Source organism: Seriola dumerili, unplaced genomic scaffold (genome assembly GCF_002260705.1).
Source record: "Seriola dumerili isolate Sdu_G_001 unplaced genomic scaffold, Sdu_1.0 BDQW01000012.1, whole genome shotgun sequence".
Taxonomy (NCBI): domain Eukaryota; kingdom Metazoa; phylum Chordata; class Actinopteri; order Carangiformes; family Carangidae; genus Seriola; species Seriola dumerili.
The window spans coordinates 2,186,395-2,188,611 of record NW_019174267.1 but is presented as its reverse complement, the minus strand read 5'-3'; the positions used below and the strand labels follow the sequence as shown (position 1 = coordinate 2,188,611).

Genomic DNA, 2,217 nt, shown 5'->3' with positions numbered 1-2,217 from the left:
ACACACACACACACACACACACACACACACACACACACACACAGAAACTCTTCTGTGGTGAGGTCATCATATCCTGACGTCACCATCACCTCCTCCTTCATCTCCACCCTCACCATCATCGTCATCATCATCATCCTTTCCGTGCACGTGTCATCTTACCTGTGTCTGCTGGTCGCGCGGGCACTGTGCGCGTGCCCGCCAGTGTACAGGCTGTAGGAAGGTCGCAGCGGGAACGCGCTCTTGGCGTGTCCACAAGTCCAGAGCGCGAGCAGCAGCAGTAGGAGCGTGGCCATCCCGCCGATCAATACACGTTCAATAGGCTACACTATCAGGGTATCAATTCTCGATCAGAGTGATCAACATCTCAGCTGGCGGGAAAAGCTATCATCTCCATGGAAACAAAATAAGTTTCCACAAAGTCCGTCCGTCCTACTGACCCATGATCCGGATTCGGATCCAAACTCCCAGAAACCAGACCAGACACAGAGTTCAGTCTCCTTTCATCCGCTCCGGATCCCGCTCCGGGTCAGGGTCCTGCTGGTACCGCGGATTTAATCTGTTTTAATCCGGTTTGGGGCGGTCACAGTTTGTTCATCAGAACTTTTCATGTGAAACAAAGGGAAGAAAACGTTGCGACAGACTGAACCGAGACCAGCTGCTCCTCCTCTTCATCACCGCCCCCCCGAACTGTCCCCGCCCCTCCCGGAGGAGAAACCAGACACGTGCAGCTCCGCACCCACACCTGCAGTCAGGCGGACAGATCCCGTCCCCACAGTCCTGATACCCGGTCTGTACCGGGGGTGTTTATGCCCCATAAAAATAAAAAAGCAAGGAAAGTCTTCTTCTTCTTCTTCTTCTTCTTCTTCGGGTCATTTTAAGCTTCACCTGAAGTAAAGAATCAATTGCAAATTATTTGTCAATAAACCAACAGTTTGCTCCATAATATGATATAATAATTTATAATATCATTTTTAATAAAGTTGATTCCAACAATTTCATGTGATTCTGTCTGAATCACAAACATCAGCAGTTTGTATCAAAGTGAACGATTAAGTTTAACATTTCACAACAAATTTGGTTTTTCTGTCACTGAAATAACAAACTGGAACTGGAACTGGAACTGGAACAGGCTGTAACTGAACCACTGTAACTGGAACAGATTGGAACTGTAACAGACTGTAACTGGGACCAACTGGAACTGGAACTGGAACTGGAACACTGTAACTGAACCACTGTAACAGACTGGAACTGGAACTGGAACTGGAACCGGAACCGGAACCGGAACCGGAACTGGAACTGGAATAGACTGTAACTGGAACAGATTGTAACTGGAACAGATTGGAACTGTAACAGACTGTAACTGGAACAGACTGGAACTGGAACTGGAACCGGAACCGGAACCGGAACCGGAACCGGAACCGGAACCGGAACCGGAACCGGAACCGGAACCGGAACCGGAACCGGAACCGGAACCGGAACCGGAACCGGAACCGGAACCGGAACCGGAACCGGAACCGGAACTGGAACTGGTATAGACTGTAACTGGAACAGATTGGAACTGTAACAGACTGTAACTGGGACCAACTGGAGCTGGAACTGGAACTGGAACAGATTGTAACTGGAACCGACTGGAACTGTAACTGTAACTGGAACACTGTAACTGAACCACTGTAACAGACTGGAACTGGAACTGGAACTGGAACCGGAACTGGAACTGGAACTGGAACAGACTGGAACTGTAACAGACTGGAACTGGACAACAATAATGTGAACCTGTCCTTTCATATAAAGACATAAACTTGGATGTTACTTTAAAACCTTTCAGTATCTGTTTGATGACACAGAGGTGAAAACATCCTGCAGATTTCCTGAGGTTAAAGGATGTTTCATATCTGCTGTTCCTAAAATAACCCAGTCAAGATTACCTCTGACACACACACACACACACACACACACACACACACACACACACACACACACACACACACACACAAGGAGTAGATAACAGTAGTAGCTGCAGCCTTTCTGATAACAACAGTCTCTGTAAACTTCTTGTTCTGTAGGTGTGTTTGATTTGTGTGACTGCACATGTATTAAATCACTGATTCATTAAAGTTGATGTAACTTTGCTTTTTACCTGTAATATTAACTTTCACCTTACAATGTGACTATCCTCAACATCATCAGTAAGCTCGTCTGACCTGTTTGAGACTCTCA

General features: G+C 46.8%; 1 protein-coding gene across 1 annotated transcript in view; it reads right to left on the bottom strand.

Moving 5' to 3' along the window:
- emilin1 (elastin microfibril interfacer 1) overlaps positions 1-595 on the bottom strand; it is an 18,344-nt gene extending 17,749 nt beyond the window's left edge. The window contains exon 1 of the mRNA XM_022750026.1: positions 160-595. Coding sequence (XP_022605747.1) covers positions 160-293 — 134 coding nt within the window. The 5' untranslated portion in view covers positions 294-595. The remainder of the gene's footprint in view (positions 1-159) is intronic.
- Positions 596-2,217: the final 1,622 nt, after the last annotated feature.